The 19389-nt window shown below is 44.9% G+C and overlaps 1 protein-coding gene across 2 annotated transcripts; it reads left to right on the forward strand.

Moving 5' to 3' along the window:
- Nucleotides 1-4795: 4795 nt before the first annotated feature.
- On the forward strand, nt 4796-18689 carry gng2 (guanine nucleotide binding protein (G protein), gamma 2). 2 transcript variants are annotated; one of them, XM_088354052.1, is made up of 5 exons: nt 4796-4956; nt 7631-7714; nt 13584-13640; nt 15230-15319; nt 16996-18689. In XM_088354052.1, exons 4-5 carry the CDS (start codon nt 15233-15235, stop codon nt 17122-17124), a joined length of 216 nt encoding a protein of 71 aa, XP_088210178.1. In that variant the 5' UTR covers nt 4796-4956; nt 7631-7714; nt 13584-13640; nt 15230-15232; the 3' UTR covers nt 17125-18689. The 2 variants fall into 2 exon arrangements, with proteins under 2 accessions (XP_088210178.1, XP_088210179.1); XM_088354053.1 differs by lacking the exon at nt 4796-4956 and adding an exon at nt 5204-5410.
- The last annotated feature ends 700 nt before the right edge of the window (nt 18690-19389 follow it).

Here is a 19389-nt window from a genome sequence, read left to right on the forward strand (position 1 = left end):
TTGCGAACGGCAACCAGTGCACAGCAGAGCAGCACGATGCCAGACCAACATGGCGGCGACGACTATTTATGGATTACACATTTTTCGATCTATGAACATTTGTAAAAATTGACATTGGTGTGATAGTTTATGTATTTTTGCCTATTATTCAAGTCAGTGTCATTTTATTCGACTGAATGAAGGTTTGTTTGTACCACATGAGGCACTCAATATTAGACACTGTCCCTTTAAGGGTGGGCGATATGGGGAAAATCGATTTTCTAACAAATTTAGCGAGCAAATGGAACAATATAAACTATTTTCTCTTCATGCACCCCCCCCCCCAAAAAATCTGAAGATTTAGGTCATGTATCTTATTCATTTTTTATTGAAGTCCTTGAACTTTATATTTTAGCAAAACGGTAACATCAACATTTGTGTTTTTTTGGGGAATCCAATTTTGATTTTCCTCTGTTTTTTTGACTTGTTACATTTTAATTTTTGTATTCAATGAACAACAGCATCTTTATTCATTTATTTATTTAAAATGCACATTTTATTTTCATTTCAATTTAACTTTTGTTACTTTTTTTAGGTGGATATTTTCAGACGACATGAATTTGTTCTCTTCATTTTAGATGAAAATGTTTTTGAATTTTGTTTTCTGCTTGCGAGAAACGTCAGAAATGACACCAATTTATTCATTTTTCATTTTTAATGTACATTTGAATGAAAATCATGAGCAAAGTGGCTCGTGTTGGGATCAAGAGGTCGCAGGCTCGATTCCCGGCTCCTCTGTGTTATATGTAGAAGTGTCCTTGGGCAAGACACTGAATCCCTAATGCCCACAATAAGCAGCATGGCTGACTACTTGGTGTGTGAGTGGTTGTGTGAATGGGTAAGTGTGAAGCACATTGTAAAGCGCTTTGGGGAGGTCTTTAGTGACTTGAAAAGCGCTATAGAAATGCAGATTACCATTTAGCATCTTGATTTTCCTCAAAAGGTTTGGAGGCTGACTCCCCATTGGTGTGTGAGTGTGTGTATGAATAGGTAAAGTGTGAAACACATTGTAAAGTGTTTGGGAGGTCTTCATTGACTTGAAAAGCGCCGTATAAATGCAGACCCTTTACCATTTAGCATCTTGATTATCCTCAAACCGTTTGGAGGCTAACTCCCTATTGGTGTGTGTGTGAATGGGTAAGTGTGAAGCACATCGTAAAGCGCTTCCTGAGCTCTTCATTGACTTGAAAAGCGCTATATAAATGCAGACCATTTACCCTTTACCATTTAGCATCTTGATTATCCTCAAACCGTTTGGAGGCCGACTCCCTATTGGTGTGTGAGTGTGATTGTGAATGGGTAAGAGTGAAGCACATTGTAGAGCGCTTTGGGAGCTCTTCAGTGACTTGAAAAGCGCTATAGAAATGCAGATTACCATTTAGCATCTTAATTATCCTCAAAAGGTTTGGAGGCTGACTCCCCATTGGTGTGTGAGTGTGTGTGTGAATGGGTAAAGTGTGAAGCACATTGTAAAGTGTTTGGGAGGTCTTCATTGACTTGAAAAGCGCCGTATAAATGCAGACCCTTTACCATTTAGCATCTTGATTATCCTCAAACCGTTTGGAGGCCGACTCCCTATTGGTGTGTGAGTGTGAGTGTGAATGGGTAAGAGTGAAGCACATTGTAGAGCGCTTTGGGAGCTCTTCATTGACTTGAAAAGCGCTATAGAAACGCAGAACATTTACCCTTTTTACCATTAGGCATCGCAGTGTCATCGTCATGCACTGAAGGGGGTGTGTTTTCCATCATTTGTGGCCATCTGGAGCGCCCCCCCCGCCCCACTACGAGGCGCCCCCTTTCCCCTTCCTTCCACCCAGGCAGCTGCCAAACTCGCCACAGCCCCCCCTCCGGGATTAGCCTTCCTTCACAATCGCACACTCATCCGAGGCATCAGTTCGACCGTCGACCCCATTTTCAACAAAATTCCTACTTTGACATGAAAAAGACGAAAAAAACGAGCCACAGCTCGTCGGAGCGGACCAAAGCGAGGGGGCGGCGGGCGGGGGGTGTTGTTGTTGTTGTCGTTGTCGGTGACGACGGCGCGAGATGGAGAGAATGGATTTCCCTTTCTGTTGCCATGGCGACAGGCCCGGACGGAGCAAGGATGAGTTTGCTTACGGCTGTGCACGGCACCAAGGGGGACCGGGTGGGGGTAGGGGGGCGCTACATTCGCAACACATGTGTCCGCTGGATGCTGAGGGCGCGGTTTCTTAGCGAAATCTGCTAACATTTCATGTCAAGTCCTGTTTATTTGTTTGGCCCTTAAACACAAAGAGTCTCAAAGGGCTGCACAGACCAGATGATTGCAAACCACAGACTATTATGACACCATTCCCTGATCTAAAACCTACATGAGGGCAAGAAAAAACTCAAAAGAATGTCAAAACCAGTCAAGTCCTGTTTTTTTGCTTGGGCCTTAATCACAAGGAGTCTCAAAGGGCTGCACAGATCCAAGACTATTGCAAACGACAGACTATTATGACACCATCCCCTGATCCAAACCCTACATGAGGCCAAGGAAAAACTCTAAAACCTCAACATGAGGAAAATGAAGTCAAGTCAAGTCATGTTTATTTGTGACGCCCTTAATTACAAAGAGTCTCAAAGGGCTGCACAGACCACAAATGATTGCAAACCGCAGACTATTATGACGCCATCCCCTGATCTGAAACCTACATGAGGGAAAGGGAAAACTCAAAAACCTCAAGTTATGTTTAATTGTGACGCTCTTAATCACAAAGAGTCTCAAAGGGCTGCACAGACCACAGATTATTGCAAACTACAGACTATTATGACACAATCCCCTGATCTAAAACCGACATGAGGGCAAATAATACACATATTATCAACACAAAATCTAGGTTATTCATATGCTGTAGAGTAGAAGTGTGTTTTAATCTTAGATTGAAACATTTCCGCTGAGGTTGCAGATCCGATCTCAGGGGGAAGAGCGTTCCACAGCACCAAGGCACCCAATGGAAAACGCTGTCGGATTTCTTCTTGGCTCTTGGGATCACTTGTAGGATCAGCATTTTCAGAGCGAAGGCTTATATGTCTTATATGTTGATTTCCAGGGAGTGTTAGCTTGTTGAGTTAGCCAATTTCCTAGGATGGATTGTCACTGTAAGAAGTGAAATGCTCAATGAAATAAAAACGTTCATGGTGAAAGAACACTTAAAATCAAGAAAAAAGATAAGTAAAGGGTAATAGTATAAGAATAAACAATAAATGTATATGAAATGATTTAGGAGCGACAGGTTGTTGATGTTATCAATTGTCGAAATAATAAACAAAGTATACAGATAAATAATTAATTAGATACATAAATATGGAAATGTGTTTTTTGAAAGTCATCATATACAATGTGATTAATTAATGACTCATATGTATTTAATTTTGGATCTAATTTTTTTGTTTGTTTGTTAATGCAACATCCATTTTGGTCTTGTCATCCTGGAAGGGAGATGACCTCAAGTGCAGTCCTTTCTCAAGGTTTGTTTATTTTTCTCATGTTGAGGTTTTTGACTTTTTCCTTGCCCTCATGTCTGTTTTAGATCAGGGGATGCTGTCATAATAGTCTGTAGTTTGCAATCATTTGTGGTCTGTGCAGCCCTTTGAGACTGTCCCTTCTCAAGGTTGCTTCATTTTCCCCATGTTGAGGTTTTTGAGTTTTTCCTTGCCCTCATGTAGGTTTTAGATCAGGGGATGGTGTCATAATAGTCTGTGGTTTGCAATAGTCTGTGGTTTGTGCAGCCCTTTGAGACTCTTTGTGATTAAGGGCCAAACAAATAAACAGGACTTGAATTCATTTTCGTCATGTTGAGGTTTTTGAGTTTTTCCTTGCCCTCATGTCTGTTTTAGATCAGGGGGTGCTGTCATAATAGTCTGTAGTTTGCAATCATCTATGCAGCCCTTTGAGACACCTTGTGATTCAGGGCCAAACAAATAAACATGACATCTAGCGCTATGTCAAATACGTCGGATTGATTTTATATATAAAATTAATTTTTAAGGATATCTGTGCTTTTCTTTATTTGTTTGGGGGGGGGGGTCTGTTTGCAATTGTCTTTTTTTTAATTTTCTATTTATACATTTTAATTGCTGGGAGTATTTGCCCTTTTTTATTTTATTCATTTATTCTTTATACAGGGTAGTGTGTGTGCTTTTTATTTGCTTTTTATTTTATGTTATTTTTTTCATATGTTTTGTGCTTTTCTTTTTGTTTAACGAACTTGTTAAATCCATATTTAGAGTGTTTTTGCTGCAGGGGGGTGCTTTTTCATTTTGTATTTATTTTCTGTGATTTATTTTTGGGAGGAGGTGGGGGTGCTTTGTACTTGTTTTTATTTGGATTTTTTTGACTTTTGTAAATGTAATTTCAAGGGTGTTTTATTTCAAATGGATCTTGGATAGTGTTAGGGATTCTCTTTTATTCTTATTTTATTCCAATTTTTGGGTCTTTGCTTTTTTTATTGAATCATTTTTAGAGATTTTTTGGGGTGGATCCTCTCTTATACTGATTTTATTTGACTTTTCTCTTCAAATTGTGTTATTTGGACTGCTTCTTTTTTTGTGATATTTCTGCTTCCTTGTTTTTTTTTAATTTATTTTATATTTTTAATTTAAATTTGACATTTTCAGGGGGGTAATGCATTTTTTTTTTCAAATGATTTTCCCGGGATGTGTTTTTTATTTCATCTTTCTTTCGAATCCACATTTATTTTTGCGGGAGCGACCCCCGGGTGGTCGAGGGGGAGGGAGAACGGGGAGGCGGGGGCATCTTCTTGCAGCCTGGCTGGAGGCTGGAGATTGCGGGAGCGGCGGGCCAACCGGACCAGAACGAGACAGACCGGACCCCGATCTCGACCCGGAACCCGTCTTCTACCGCACTCGCCCCCCCCCCACCGAAAAAATAAGGTAGGTGTTTTTCTATACCGGCCGCGTTTGCGACGCTACTGGAAGCGTGACGTCGGGAATCCCCCGTCCCCGTTTCGTTCCCCTCCCTGTTTTTCGCTATGGGAACAAAAAAAATCCTTCTCCTGGATGCTGGATTTCCAGCAAGGATGAAAAGGGAGCGCGTGTCGGGGGGGTGAAGCGCCGATCATTGCGAATTCCTCGCTCCGGCGTCCATGTCGCGGTCAGGGGGAAGAAGGGGGAGGGGGGGCCGCCTTTTCATCAAACGCCTCGCTTGCGCGTCGCACAAAAGCATCCCGGGGCTCCTTCTCCTTCTCCGGTCGACCGGGAACCGCCGAGACCTAAGACCGGACCGGGAACGGAGGAGCAGCCGCTTTCCCGGTCCGAAAACCAGCGAACGGCTTCGGGGCCCGCAAAGAGGACGTCGAGCCGAAGGATTACGACCCCTTCCTGCTCCGTGAGTCTTTGTCGACCCTAAAGACCAAATATTCAGATCTTAAAGCACAGGTGTCAAACGGACGGCCCGCAGGACAGATCAGGCTCGCTAAGGGATTGAATCCGGCCTGCGAGACTCAGAGAAGCGCAAGAGAAAAACAAGCTGCAGGTCGAAATAGGTCCACTTGATGTTGCCAAAGCCAGGTGCCTCCAACAAAGACGCTGTACTTGTATTTATTTCTCTCTCTCTCTCTCTCTCTCTTTCTTTTCCACCCCTTTTCTCCCAGTCTCTTTCACTCTCTGTGTCTCTCTTTTTCTCTTCCTTTGTTGCTCTTTGTCTCTTTCTCTTCCTGTGTCTTTTTAACTTCTTTTTAACTTCAAATTCATTTTTTCCTTTTCTCTCTTTTTTCTTTCTCTCTTCCTACCCTTTGCGCTTTCTTTTCTCTTTTCTCTCCTTCTGTCTTTCTATTTCTCTTTGGATTTCCTTCTTCCTCTCCCTTTCTTTCCCCCTCTCTCACGACTTCTCTTTTGTTTCTCACGCTCTCTCCCTCTCTGTCTTTTTCTTCTTTGTCCCGCCCTCTCTCCTTTTCCCTCCCTCTTCCTCTTATTTCTTTATCTCTCTTTTTCTTTCTCTTTAATCTACTCGTCCAGCCCCCGACAGAATTATTGTTCTATCGTGTAGCCCCCGACTTACAATGAGTTTGACACCCCTGTCTTAAAGTATTACATCGGTAGGATCTCCTCGCTATTTCCAAAGGAAACCTTCTCCTCAATGTAGAATGAAAGTCTTGATCTCTATGTGAAACCCGTGTCAAGAAAAGGGCTGGACGTTCCTGTCTTGTCTCAGTTCCATTTCAGTGTCAGGTGAGAGGAGTTTAGTTTCAAAACCGAGTTTAGAAACCAAAGGCCACAAAAAGTCACCGATCTACCCACCAGCCGAACGAGTCAAGTCCCATTTATTGATGACGCCCTAAATCACAAAAATGTCTGAAAGGACTGCACAGGATTACAATGACACAATGACCTGATCTTAAAGCAACATGCGGGCAAGGAACAAATCAAAACCTCAGCGTGAGGAAAAAGAGAAACCTTGAGAAGGGACCTCACAAGTGGTAATCCCCCTTTCAGGATGACCAGGGTGAATTACATTTAGCATTACAGTACACAAACATAGTCAACACAAGGTAAGATGTTGAAAATGTGTCCGGAAAGTGCATGACAGCAGCGACGCCCCCAGCCTGTAAACCAGTCCAGAAAGTCTATGACGGCCACGACGCAGTTTCCCATTTCTGCCAGCTGGTCCATGCAGGCGTTCACATGCTTCAGGTCAAACGCCGGTCCGCTGACTCAACTCAAATCGTCCTTCTCCTTCGTATCGCCACCAGGCAGGCGGTCAGAAAAAAACAGGACAATACAGAATATGAGGTGGGCGTCAATCATAAGCTTTGGAATCGAAGTGTGTCTTAAGCCTTGATTTAAAAACTTCCATTGAGGTTGCAGATCTTATCTCCGGAGGCCACCAACTGACTCCACCACCGACTAAACCAATGACTGACAGAACTACCAACCCACCAAACACCCTCCTGACTGACCAACAGACCGACAAACCCACCCACCAACTGACAAACCGACTGATCAATCAATCTGGCCAATCCACAAAAATAACCGCAGACCAACCCAACTGGAGACCGTTTGACCGACCGACCCCCCAACAAATTGACCATCCGACTCACCAACCGGGCCAACAACCCACTCAAACAAAGAAAAGGAGACCCTACGCAGACCCTATAGCTAAAGCTATCCACCAATCCAACCAAGATTCAGTTTTAAGAGAAGGTCTTTTAAAACTGCTTTTCATATCTTACAGACAAGGTTAGGGATAGTTTTCTGTCTCGATCGAAACTTTGAAGTACTGTAGAGGAGTCGTCACGGAACACAGTCTCCTCAAATACCTTTTGATTCAAGGATCCTAAATGTACCTGAAAGATAACGTCTCTTAAGGACGGAGCTTTCTTCGACAGAGTTTCGAGTTTCTGTTCGGACGGGTCGCCTTAAGACTTCGATCGATGCAATCAAGTCCTTTGAAAGACAGATTCCACCAACTTCTAATTCAAATAGAACACTGGAGTCTATATTTGAGGTCTTTCAAACCAAATTTATCACAACGCAGCGATTTGATTCTGAAAGTTGCCTTTTGCAAGTGCCAGTGACTTATGATCCAAAATATTGTTTTTTTTTCCAGGTCAAGATCCGGAGGAGTGCACCCTGATACCAATCTCGGATACTCCTTGAAGTTGCTGAGAAGGTTCCAAGTGGTGTCGTCAAGGTGAGGTCCATTTCAATGGTCTTTTGTTCCTGTAGCCATCCAAATCCTACATTTCTACGTGTCACCTCTTTTGAGTCCGAGACTTTGAATGGTCCCTGTAGGTCTTAATCCATCCCCGTGCCTGCAGTTTTCTTATTAACCAAAAACTTCCACATAAAGATCCTTAAGAATTGGGCGGATGGCTCAGAAACATTATCTACAGCGAGTCCTGGGTTGTCCCAAGGACATGCCAGGTTGCCAACAGATCCCCAGCCACTTGACTCAGCTCATTCAACGGGATCCCAAGATGTTCTCCGGCCCAGCGAGAGACATAGTCTTTCTGGAGTTTTCTGGGTTGTCCCAAGGGCCGGTTGAATAAGCTTAGAATTTCCTGATCCCCAGACACTCCTAGCTGGGGTACCCAGGGTCCCCTTAGAGCACGGGTGTCAAACAGGCGACCCGGGGGTTGAATCAGGCCCGCTAGGGGATTGAATCCGGCCCGTGAGGCAACGCTGAGGAAAGCACAAGAGAAAAATGAGCTGCTGGTTGAAATACGTCACTTGATGTTGCCAAAGCCAGGCGCCTCTCACAAACACTGTACCTGTATTCCTCTTTCTCTCTCTCTCTCTCTCTCTCTCTCTCTCTCTCTCACTCTCTTTCTCTATCTGTGTCTTTTCTCTCTCTCTCTCTCTCTCTCTCTCTCTCTCTCTCTCTTGCGTCCCCCTCCTTTTTCTCCCCTTCTCTCTCTCTCTCCTTCTCTCTTTCAATTTCTGTTTGGATTTCTTTTTCTATCTATTTATTTCCCCTCTCTTACTATTTCTCTTTTTATCTCTCTTGTTTCTAACATTCTCTCTTGCTCTCTCTTTCTCCCTTTTGCTCTTTCTTTGTCCCACCCTCTCTCTTTTTTTCTCCCCATCTTTCTTTTTTGTTCTTCCTTTATTCTTTCTTTCTCTTTTTCCCTCCCTCCATCTTTCCTTTTCATTCTTTTCTTTCATTTTTCTTTCTTTCTTTCCCTCCATTTTTCCTTTTCATTCTTATTTTTTTTTCTTTTTTTCTTTTGTTATTTCTTTTTTTCTTTCCCTCCATCTTTCCTTTTCATTCTTTTTTCTTTTTTTTCTTTTTTTCTTTTTTCTTTTTTTCTTTCTTTCCCTCCATGTTTCCTTTTCATTCTTAATTTTTTCTTTCTTTCTCTCCTTCATTCTTTCTTTTGTTCTTTCTTTCTTTCTGTCCATCTCTCCTTTTCACTCTTCCTTCCTCATGAGTCCGGCCCCTGAGAGAATGTTTGTTCTATCGCGTGGCTCCCGGGTTAAAATGAGTTTGACACCCCTGCCTTAGAGGCTGCCGACCTGCGGGGAGGGTCTGAAAAGCCCACAGAAAATGTTTCTTTGCCTTCTCTTAGCGTCTGCTTTCCGGCTCCCTTGTTCCCGCCGTCAACCGACCCTGGATCTACTGGCTAAGAATGATTTCGGTCGTTGGTGTTGATTGACTCTGCCAGTTTTGACTTTTCTGGACTGTGTTTTTCATGCTTTGTTTTCTCCCTCTCTCGTCCCCAATCAACATTTTGTCCTTAGTGTCTGCCCTTCAGGTCCGCATCCCTCCTCAACGTAACAACGTCTCGTCGAGCAAGGATCCCGATTCGCCGAATTCGGCTCCCGCTAGGGTTTGTCCCGACCCGGGTCGGCTCTCCGTCGTGGCCTAGTTCTCTTCAAAGTTTCTGTCAAAGGACTCGAGTGGGAGCGACTATCCCTCCGGCCCCCTCGGCACAATCTAAACAAGACCGGATGTTTGTCATATCGTACCAGGCCGGGGGCCCGACACTGTTATTCTTGGCCGGCTGATTCGTTCCAGAGGAGAAGTGTTTATCTGCACTTCCCTGATGGATTTCTTCTCCAGATCTTAGCCCGAAACCAGCAAACCGGGTGCCGCTTTATCGTTTCTAGTAAAGTAAGCTCGGTATTTGACGACGTCGTTGCGGATTGTTTCTACCCCGCCTACTGTTACGTAAGTCACCGTCTCAAGGTTTTAACCCTTTCAGAACACCAGGCCAAATGTTCCCGGCTTTAGACCCGGTGACATCTGCTTGAATCCGACAGAGAAGACGAGGCGGGAGGTCCCGATCTCGCGGCTTTGACATAAGAGAGCGCAGTTGTGCTCCCTGCTGCCTGCACTTCTCCCAGGAGGCGCATCATTTCCTGGACCTCCACCGTCCCGCCGGGGGCCCGGATTGACCTCTAAATCGTGCCGAGGATGTCGCAGGTGCTACTGAGATGATGAGGCACTGAGACACAGAGGACGCTATTGTCTTCTCCTTCGGTTATCCTTAAGTCGAGGTTTGCCGGACCGGACGAGTGCAAGGACTTGAAGGCCTCGTCGCTTCACCGGTCCTCAAAAGTCCCTTAAATATTCTTCCTTGTTAGTATTTGTATCGTTTCTACTTATGAGTCATCAAAAGACCTCAAATCCAACAGGGATTCCGTCTAGAGAATTTGAATCGAGACCAAATGAACGAGATTCTGGGTACAAATGTCCAAAATGGGTTCTTTCTATCTTAGTGATTGGGTGACAGGCTTGTACAGCTGCTTGGGAGATAGATGAGGTGTTTTGGGCCTCTTCAACCTCTGTGAGGTGTTCCTGAGGCGTACACCAGCAGAAACTCCCTGTTATGACAGTGCCTTTAGCATGGTCAGGGAACACCTTGGCACCTTATTGGGTTGGACACAGTGGCTGGGGATCAAGAGGTGTTCCTGGCATGTCCAACCAAATGGAGGCCTTGGAATCACCCAGGAGACACTAGAGAGACAATATTTCTACCCTGGTCTGGGAATACCTCGGGATCCTGTTGGACGAGCAGACCAAAGTGGCTGGGGATGGCATGTCCGACCAACAGGAGGCCTTGAGGACATCTCAGTCCACTATGGAGGGACTATGTCTCTCTCTTGGCCTGGGAATGCCTTGGCTACATAAAGTGCCTGAGATTAGGAGGTCTTTGGAGCGTGTTACCGTAATTTCCGCACTATAAGGCGCACCTAAAAGCCTTTATTTTTTTCAAAAGCTGACCATGCGCCTTATAATACAGCGCGCCTTATTTATGGATCAACATTAAGTTTTCCAACTAACTTGCAGCCGCCGACTCGATTTTCCCCCGAACGCCAAGTAGTACACGGTGTATGCTGCGATTTATTTACCGGCGTTTCATCGGCTAACCAATGTGTCAATCGTCATTTGAATGGATCACTATTGGCTTAAGTTATTCGGAGGTCAAGGGGAGGATCCTTTTTATCGTTTACAGGCTGGCATTGGCTGAAGCGGCAAAACAAAGCCTGCAATTGGCCGAAAAAGATGAATACGTATAGCACGTGGCTGACGGCACACAGAAAGCATTTTTTTCTATTCTGTATTTGTAAATATTCTCCTGGATTTACTGCACTCACGGATATAAGAGGACATTGGCTGCACATTATTATGAACACAACGACTTCGGTGAGCTACTCCGGCTATATATATTATCCCTGTATCTTGTTTCAGACTGAACGCGATGTTTCTGTGATAAGCGGTGCAGATAATGGATGGAATGGAGTGTCTATTTTTAAATTCAACTCAATTCCAAGTGTGTATTGTCATATGCGCAGTAAAGTCGCGAGCAAAAAAGAAAATGGAAACTAAGGAACGGTTGGCATTTCTTGAATCCCAAGACTTTAACCTTCCGAACGATGGAACGATGCATATGAGTGACATCGTACGGACACCGCATCCGCACGTGTTCTCGACACGTCTTTGCGTCTTTGCAAGCTTTGGGAATGTTATAAGTTGGACTGAACTATCTGACTGTTTTGTCCACATTCCCATTGTAGCGCCTTATAATCCGGTGCGTCTTATGTATGTCAAAAATAGGACCAAAAACGATTTTTTTTGGGGTGCGCCCTATAACCCGGTGCGCCTTATAGTGCGGAAAATACGGTACATTGGCAAGAGGCACTGGGGATGATGGTCACACATAAGAGACTTTGTCCCTAGCCTAGGCGAGGGATGCCTTGGGGGATGGCACGTCCAACCAACAGGAGGCCTCGAGGACATTTGAGTCCACTCTGGAAGGACTATGTCTCTATCTTGACCTGGGAAGGCCTTGGCTGCATAAATTGCCTGAAACCAGGAGGTCTTTGGAGCATGTCACACTGGCAGGAGGCACTAGGGATGATGGTCCCTAGCCTCGGCAAGGAACGACTTGAGATCCTGTTGGACGAGCTGAACAAAGTGGCTAGGTACCAGGAAGCGATGTCCCAACTAACAGTAGGAGGATCCGAGACACGCTGGAGAGACCTTAAACAGATGGAATCTTTCCTTGGGGTCCCTGTTGACCCTAGCAGCTTAATCACTCCTCCTCCAGGGTGCAGATGGCAGGACCGGGACCCCATGTTTAATTACAACTCTTTGTGCAATCAAAACCAAGTTGAGCTAATTAGCTTGGAAGGGAGAATGAAGTGGGAGGGGGAGGATGCTTTTCGGAGAGGGAGGGGGCACCGAATGACATTTTGCTATGCAGGAACTCCCCTGGGGTCTTTTTTTTCCAAAAGCAGCTGAGCGCAGTTGCGGTCGTGACAGAATTCGTACGCACGCTTGAAATCCTTAAAAGGATTTGGATATTCATGCCGAAGCTTTGAAAAGTGCTTGAATTTCGGGCGAAGCGCTTGAAACGATTACCTTGGTTCTCGGCAGCGTGACCGGATAGACCGCGCGTTGAACGAAGAAAGATAAAACGAGTCTGCTTAAAAATCACACTGCTCTCTGGTGGCTTCTCTTTGCCATTGCAATTTTCATCCCTTAGTGATTAACGGCAGCTGACATTAGTTTTCACGGCATTTTGTTTCAAAGTGTCGGGCCCTAGGGGACAGGTAAAAAAAGATGGCGGGAGGCTGCCTTTTGCACATGAACGATGGTGAGGAAACCCCTAATACCATCCATCCATCCATGATCTGCACCGCTTATCCTCAGTAGGGTCGCGGGGGTGCTGGAGCCCTCCCAGCTATCTTCAGGCAGTGGGCAGGGGACACCTTGAACTGGTTGCCACAGACAACTCACTCACTCATTCAGACTTAGGGACAATTTGGACCGGCCAATTCACCTGACATGCATGTTTTTTGGAATGTGGGGGGAAACCCAGGCAAGCACGGGAAGAGCATGCAAACTCCACACAGGAGGTCCGATCTCACGACCTCAGAACTGTGCCGCACGCGCGCTAACCACTGCGCCGCTAACCACTGCCCCACCCCAAATACCAACAATAGCTAAAACGTAGAATAAAATATGTGCATCGCTGCCCTCTGCTGGCGGGCGTAACCAGTGTTTTTCTTTCCTTTTTTTTTTTTTTTTTTTTCCCTTTTCCTTTTTTTGCTGTGTCAATGTTCTGCATTTTGCATCTGCCATTTTGGTTTCCTTGCCAAGAAAAAACGCGGATGCGATTATTTTTGCCGAGGGTTGCTCATGCCGAGTCATCGGGTCGTTTATCACGAGCGGCGGAAGGGGAGGGTGCGCAGGCTGCGGCACGCGGGCCAAAAGTCATTCGTGCCTGCTCGCGTTCATAGTATGCACATTTTCATCTTTTTTAGTTTTTTCAATCAAAGAGAACGCTGTGAAAAGTAAACACTTGGGGCTGAAATTTCCTACGGGGTTCGCGGATCAGGCCTACCAAGCGTCTGAATTTGTCCCCAAGATGATGCCCAGAGAAGCACAAGAGAAAATCGAGTCGCAGTAATAAAAATGTCAACTTGATGTCACAGAAGCCAAGCGCCACTCCCAAAAGGGATCAAATACTCTCTCTGTAACATTTTGTTTGAGGGATGCAGTCTTGTCTTTTCATCCTTTTTTTCCTTTTTCGTTTTTGTCTTTGCCGCAGGGTGGGCAAACCTCCGAATCGCCGACTGCATGCGCTGAGGCCGAGAGCGGCGACAAGGTAAAAACAGAGGAACGGACCCTGCCCCGAGGCATTTCTTTGAATGTCTTGAGCAGGGATCGACCGCAACGGGGTTTTCCGGTACGATACCGATTATTAGTATTAAGAGGGGGCTGATAACCGATATTTGGAACCTCGATTCGTATACTGGTAAAGATAAACAATTGACGGAAGACATTTTTAATCATGCAAAAAGAGACAAAAAGTATTTGTTATCAATTCAAAGCCAACTTAAATATCTCTCTTTTTACAAACATTCACACGAGAGCTACCGATGGTCGCCACCAACACCGTTTGCGTCTTTTCTTAAAGGGACCGTGCGTCAACACAAACAGCGACTCGAGTGACAGATATTACAGGTACATCAAAACTCACGATAAATGTAAAAAAAAAATGTCGATTCAACCAGCGGGACTTAAACGAACTCGAAACGAAAAACAGAATTGAAATTTTAACCGGGCCGTCGAATCGAAAAGCGCGGCCGCTCCTGTTTTAGAGCCAGATTCAAGAACTAATGTCGACCTTCTATTTTAGCGTGCTTTTTATGCTCTCTCTCAATTGCAAACACACACACTCGATTGACCGACTCATGTTATGATAAGAGCTCATCTGTCAGTCTCCACCTGAATATGTCTCTCTAAAACAAGTGAACTCCACTATTAATTTCCCAATCTCAAACACGCTTTTCGACCACAGACTTTTTAAAATCTCATTATAAGCGGCAGTCTGGATTCACAGGCATGTCGACTCCGCCCTAACATTTTTCTTCCTGCTACAGTGACTCCACCCTCGGTCGCTTATCCGATCAGAAGGCACGGGGTGGGTAGCGTGAGAGACTGAGGGAAGGAGATAGGGAGAAACGCTCGGCTGCATCCGAGCCTAAATAAATGGCCCATCGGATAAACAAATATGCCGATATCTGTCAAATTCTGTGCCGATCGTCGGTCGACCTCTAGATAGAGAAGAAAATTCGGGATCAAATTCCGGAATCTTTAGTTGTTAGCGTGCAGTCGTTAGCATCTGCCTTTTAACTCGTAGCCGTTAGGATAAATTGTTAGCGTGTCGTCGTTGGCGTTTAGTCTTTAGCGTGTCATAATTAGCATGTAGAAGTATTTTCACACGAGTATTTCTATTTTTGACGATGACTGTATTAGTACTCTTGTAGTATTTCTGTAGAATTCTTTCATATCAAAACGAGGAGCCGTTTTTGAGGCACTCCATTCCATATTTGTTTTGTAGTAATGATGTCGTCAATTCCTGGTATTTTTGCTCATTTGGTCTCGATGCGCGGATGGATGGATTCCATTTGAAACGCCGCGTTTACAGAAGAACGGTGACGTGGTTGAAATGAGGCATCCGACGGTCATTCTGGAGGGGGGGAGAAAATTCCTGAAAATTCTCTTTCTCCGTCCTAGAAAATTCATTTTTATCCGATGAGTATTTTCCTTCAAAAGAAAGGACTCCGCCCCCCTCCCTTTTTTTTTGCCGCCGGCCAGCTGCCTAGCAACCCGGGCCGTCGCTAAAAGGGCGAGCGAGCGGCGAGCGACGGAAGGAAGCCATTTTCTGAGGCGGCCCGTCTTTCTTTGCAGAGCATGGCGAGCAACAACACGGCCGGCATCGCTCAGGCCAGGAAACTGGTGGAGCAGCTCAAGATGGAGGCCAACATCGACAGGATCAAGGTCGGCGGACCCTCCCGCCCGGCCGCGGGGACGGGAAAAGGGGGCGGGGCGTCGCCTGCTACCAAAACAAGAAAAAAAAACACTCTCTCGAGGGCCCGACTACAACGAGAGAGAGAGAGAGAGAGAGAGAGAGAGAGAGAGAGAGAGAGAGAGAGAGAGAGAGAGAGAGAGAGAGAGAGAGAGAGAGAGAGAGAGAGAGAGAGAGAGAGAGAGAGAGAGAGAGAGAGAGAGAGAGAGAGAGAGAGAGAGAGAGAGAGAGAGAGAGAGAGAGAGAGAGAGAGAGAGAGAGAGAGAGAAAAGAAACAAATGGAGAAAAAGAAAATGACAGAGAAAGGGAGAGGAGGAGCAAGGGAGCAAAAGAGGGAGGTAGAGAGAGAGGGAGGGAGAAGGAGAGAGAGAGAGAAAAGAAACAAATGGAGAAAAAGAAAAAGGGGAGAGGAGAGGAGAGGAGGAGAGAGAGAGGGAGGGAAGGAGAGGGAGAGAGGAAAAAAAACAAATGGAGAAAAAGAAAAGGCGAAAGAGAGAGAGGGAGAAAGGAGAGAGAGAGAGAGAAAAGAAACAAATGGAGAAAAAGAAAATGAGAGAGGGAGGGGGAGGGGTGCTAGGGAGCAAAAGAGGGAGGTAGAGAGAGGGAGAGAGAGAGAAAAGAAACAAATGGAGGAAAAGAAAAGGGGAGAGGAGAAGGGGAGGGAGAATGACAGGGAGAGGGAGAGAGAAAAAAAAACAAATGGAGGAAAGAGAGAGAGAGAGAGAGAGAGCGAGCAAGGAAGAGAAAAAGCGAAAACAGAAAAAAATAGAACTTGAAAACAAAGTGTCAAAAAAGGAGCAAATGAGGGAAGAAATTGAGAGCTAGAGAAAGAATACAACGAGGGACAAAGAAAAGGGGAAAAAGAGGGAGAGGCACAACAAGAGAACTAGAGATAGAGAGAGGGACAAAAAGAATAGGCAGAGGTAGAAAGATTTTTGTTTACTTTGCTCTCTTAATATACAGGCAAATGTTATACAAGGGGAGGAAATGTAAAATGATGCCGCCTGGGCTTTTTTTCCTCACATGCTTTCTCTGTGCCTCGCCATATACACACTGTAATTCAAGGTGGCGGCGCACACGGGTGCAGCAGCTCATGGCCCTCCTGTTAGTTTCCTATTTCTTTTCCTTTTCTTAATGGTTTTGACTTCCTCTTTTGGATACATGCTAGTACAGGGTTGAGTCGACTACTATTTGTGCAAGTTGTCCTGTTTGAAAAGAGAGCGAGAGAGGGAGAGAGACGCTCCTGAAGACTCAGCACATGTCAATTCCTTGCTGCTTGCAGCCGATCGAGAGGGAGAGAAAAGCACCCCGGACCGTCCTGGCCAAGGGGTCGAGGCCATGGACTCTGGCATTCTTTGTCCCCGCTGTCCAAGGGGGCAAAGGCCAAACGGGGCTGTCCTGGATGCAGGAGCAAAGAAAGAGTGAGAGCAGGTGGAGGTTTCCTGTTGATGCTTTTCCTAAGGAAGAGGTTAGGGCAGTGTAGTCTCCTACATTGACATTTTCCGATCTTTTCAAGTAAGAGAACTTGCACAAATGGCGCTTGACTCAAAACGTACACGGCTTCGATCGGTTATATCTGGCTCGCGAGCCGCAGGTTCCCGACTTCCCCGTCCCAAAGGTTTTTACTTTGTTTTTGTTTCACGCTCAGGTTTCAAAAGCGGCGGCCGACCTGATGTCCTACTGCGAAGCGCACGCCAAAGAGGACCCCCTCCTGTCTCCCGTTCCCGCCTCGGAAAATCCTTTCCGGGAGAAAAAGTTCTTCTGCGCCATCTTGTGACCAAATAAGGCCCGAGCCACATCCCGTGACGTCACTTCCGTCGTTTTGAGAGGCCGCCCCGCGGACGGGGGTCGGCTTTTTTCGGGATCCGGACGCGAAGGGCGCCAAAACCCGGGCTGTACAAAAACCGCGTTTGCTTTCGTGCCTTGCAAAAGTATTGGCCCCCCGAGAGCTTATTTCAGACTTCAAACTTATCGATACAGATCTCAAAATATCTTTTAAGCATCGACGACATGTGAGACACGAGCGTGAAAAGTGAAAAACGTTTTATATTCTGCAAACGGATACAAAATTGAAAAGCAGGCTTTGCAAAAATATCGGCCCCCTTTGAGTGAAATCTTTTGTGGTATGTCTCTACAAGTTTTGCATATCTTGAAACATTTCTTCTTAACAAAACAGCTCAAGTCCCGTAGGGTTTACTGGCCATCGTTTGCTTAAGCATTTGTCACACCTTTCCCGTCCCCGGCTGAAGAAAAGCAACCGCTGAGTAGGATGCTGCCACCGCCATGTTTGACAGTGTGGATGGTGTTTTCAGGGTGACGTGCAATGTTAATCCTACACCGAACGGAACGCTTTTCATTCAGCACACAGAAAACGTTCAATTTTGATCTCATCTAACCAGAGCGCCTTGTTTCATATGTTATTTGTGTCTCCCGTGTGGCTTCTTCAAAATGTCAAATGGGCCTTTTATGGTATTTTTTCAGACAACGCTTTCTTCTTTCCACTCTCCCATAAGGGGAAGATTTATCCAGAGTAGGATGAATAGTTGTAGTATGCACGGATAGTTTCACCTCACATGTCATCCAACAGGGTTGCTTCTTTTATGAGTTGTCTACTTGTTCAGGCTGAAAGTTCAGGGAAACGGCCAAGTCTTGGTTGGTTTTCAGCGGTTCTCCATTTTGATATTATTGCACACACAGTTCTCCAGGAGACGTGTCAAATGTTGCAAAATCCATCACAGACCTTTATCCCGAACCCGCTTGGTGTTTTTTGGTCTTCATAATGCTGTCTGTTCTCCAGTGTCTCCTCTCACTCGTCTATAAGATTGTCACAGGGCAAGTACATTTGAAATGAGACTTAATGACATGGAGTTGCAATCAGAAGTCTTTGGCTGGAGTCTGTTGGCTGAGCTGAGAGAAATGGGGGCCAATAGTTTTGCAAAACCTCTTTTTTTTGTCATAAATATGATAGAAACCATTGGTTCCCTTTGACGATTGTTTCTCAGATGTTGTAGATTATTAGATGATTTTTTTTTTTCCAGCGTTAACTTTGACGTTTATTTTGCGGAGGGGGCCACTACTTTTGCTAGGCACCGTAGCTCCGGCGGCTTTCCTTTTTGGCAAACTTGTTTGCTCGTCTGAAAGCATTTCGAGTACTCTGTGGTCTCTCTTTTTTTCGAGTGAGTGAGTGAGAGATTCCTTCTTTGTACGCGCATTCAAAAGAAGCAAACAACAAGAAAGACGAAATTTAACGTCGAGTGTCTCGTTTCCGGTTGACGCCATCCTTCTTTTTACTCTTTGTACAAAAAAAAACAATGACGCGAATAAAACTGTGATGTGCTGTGACACCTGCTTGTCTTTTGACTGCAATGGGACTATCAATATATATCAAAGAATTGAAAATAGATGGTTTAAAATATCTCCTAAATGTAGAAAAAAAACATTTAGGAAACTGCCCAAAAATGAGGACGTCAGAACGTTGACTCAAAGATTGTGATCGCCCCCTAGCGGTGAGAAGAAGGACACGCACTTCACTTATTTCCTCAGTTCCTCTTTGGGAGCTGTAAGGGACACTTTGAACTATTTCAACCACTAGATGTCACTGTGTTTTGTAGTGAAGGCTAAAACGGGGAAGAAAATCACGAATTATGGAGACGCGAAGTGACCACATCATCCTTTTTAGCAGATAAAAAAGCAAAACGGGAAAAAAAGAATGAAAATTTTAAAAAAAAGAGATCGAGTGTATAAAAATGAAAAGGGTAAAATGGATGGGAAAATGAAAGAAAAGGAAATGAATCAAAGAAAAAAAGGAAAACAGAAAAGTGGGGGAAAGAAAAAGCAATGACTGAAGAACAATTATAAAAAAAGAAGAAAAACTAAGAAAGAAAAAAAGGAGAAAACAAAAGAATAAAGTAAGAAAAAGAAAGTTAAAACAAGGAAAGAAAAGGAAAGAATAAGAACGACGAACCCATTTTGCTGTTCGTGATCCCACGTGACGTCACATAAAAAAATGGAAGTAGGAATGAATAAGCTTTAAGCGCCATAT

Source organism: Urocampus carinirostris, chromosome 15 (genome assembly GCF_059441175.1).
Source record: "Urocampus carinirostris isolate Australia breed hairy pipefish chromosome 15, RoL_Ucar_1.0, whole genome shotgun sequence".
In the NCBI taxonomy this organism is placed as follows: Eukaryota; Metazoa; Chordata; class Actinopteri; order Syngnathiformes; family Syngnathidae; genus Urocampus; species Urocampus carinirostris.